Source organism: Naegleria gruberi, assembly GCF_000004985.1.
Source record: "Naegleria gruberi genomic scaffold NAEGRscaffold_125, whole genome shotgun sequence".
NCBI lineage: Eukaryota > Heterolobosea > Eutetramitea > Acrasida > Naegleriidae > Naegleria > Naegleria gruberi.
This window is the reverse complement of record NW_003163202.1, coordinates 194-1,859: the sequence shown is the minus strand read 5'-3', so window position 1 is coordinate 1,859 and position 1,666 is coordinate 194. Positions and strand designations below refer to the sequence as shown.

The following is a 1,666-nucleotide window of genomic DNA, read 5'->3' as shown; positions in this document are numbered from 1 at the left end:
TTGAATCAACCTGACATTTATTTTGATCATTCATTGATGCATGCTTCTAAATTAAAGAATGGAGAATTTGTGAAAATTCACAAGAGGATTAGTTTGGCAAAACCATACGATTGTGAGGTAAGTTTAGGAACAATTTATAAATATTTATCAAGAGAATTATAGAATGGACAAGGAACTATTCCTGATGGTGCAATTTTCAGAACCAGTGCTGATAAACCATTAGAATTGGGAACTGAACCAGATTGGAATGGACAATCAGTTATTTCAATGATTTTCAATGCATTCAGTGTTCATAATTGTGAAGTGTCAACAGCAATTACTGGATGGTTCTTGCACGATCCAACAAACATTGATAAGAAGGCAGAAAAGGAGGCAGAACTCAGAGAATTGGAACGTAAAAAACAGGAAAAGATACGACAAGAAAAGTTGGAAATGGAAAGAAAAATCAAAGAAGCAGAGGAAAAGAAGAAGAAAATGGAAGAGGAGAGAAAACTCAAAGAGGAGCAAGCAAAGAAGCAAAAGGAAGAGGAAGAGAAAAAGAAAAAAGAAGAAGAAGAAAAGAAGAAAAAGGAAGAAGAGGAGAAGAAGAAAAAAGAGGAGGAAGAAAAGAAGAAACTTGAGGAAGAGAAGAAACTCAAAGAGGAGCAATTAAAAAAAGAAGAAGAAGAGAAGAAACAAAAGGAAGAACAAGAACGAAAGCAAAACGAAGAGAAGAAACTCAAAGAAGAAACTGAAAACAAGAAACTAGATGAAGAAAATCAATCCAAGTCAACCAACAACTCTTCAATTAGTGCCGCTACCTCATCCAATCCTAAACCTGCCTAAATATAACACAAATTACTAGGTCAATAAATTCTTATTCCAATCGACTTTTTTAAATAGATGAACAGTCACCAACAACTTTGTGGAATACAAAGAAAGAAAGACTTTTCTGTTAAATATACCTTTTCTGGTGTGGAATTGGGAAGTTAATTTATGCTCTTTTTTCAACTTTCCATCCACTAATCTGTCATCTTAAGGTTCTAATAAGGAAAGAATGTAAAACAAACGCGCCAAATTCACCGTTGTGTTTTGTTATTAATACATGTACTTATTTGTTCTTGACGAATTCAGAATCAAACTCTTACTTATGATTCCTCCAAAATAACCAAGAAGAAAAAAGATTAAACACACATCTTCTGGATATTTGCTTTTTTCCTTCTTTCTCTCTTTACAACAACAAACACACCAATTTTGCAACCTGTCTTTCTTCAACACATTCCTAGCTGCAACAACCCATTTATTTGAAATTTCATATTTGGGTTATTCAAAGCCTTCAAAGAAAATGCAAAGAATTACCATCTCAATGTTTGATGATCATAATAATAATAATTCTACTAATTACCAACAAGGAGAAGGGAATTCAACATCCTTAACTTCACCTCTCACTCCTCAACAATATGCTTCACCCAATCAAAATTTAATCACTCCTCTCACACCAAATACTGAATTATTGAATAATGTAATCGAATCTTTAAGGCAGGTTAAAATAGATGGACAACAATACTTGGATACATCAAATTATACAGATAATAGTAATGGTGTTAATATATTTGGAGGAGTTTCATCATCAGCCATGAATTGGAATCATTTTGTGTCGAACAACATGTATCAGCAACATCAGCAA

At 33.1% G+C, this 1,666-nt stretch overlaps 1 protein-coding gene across 1 annotated transcript in view; it reads left to right on the top strand.

Moving 5' to 3' along the window:
• Nucleotides 1–825, top strand: part of NAEGRDRAFT_54645 (uncharacterized protein) — a gene marked incomplete at both ends in the record, with an annotated part of 6,936 nt that extends 6,111 nt beyond the window's left edge. Inside the window, 2 exons of the mRNA XM_002668667.1 lie at nt 58–117; nt 358–825. Of these exons, the coding sequence (XP_002668713.1) occupies nt 58–117; nt 358–825 (528 nt within the window). The remainder of the gene's footprint in view (nt 1–57; nt 118–357) is intronic.
• Between the last annotated feature and the right edge of the window lie 841 nt (nt 826–1,666).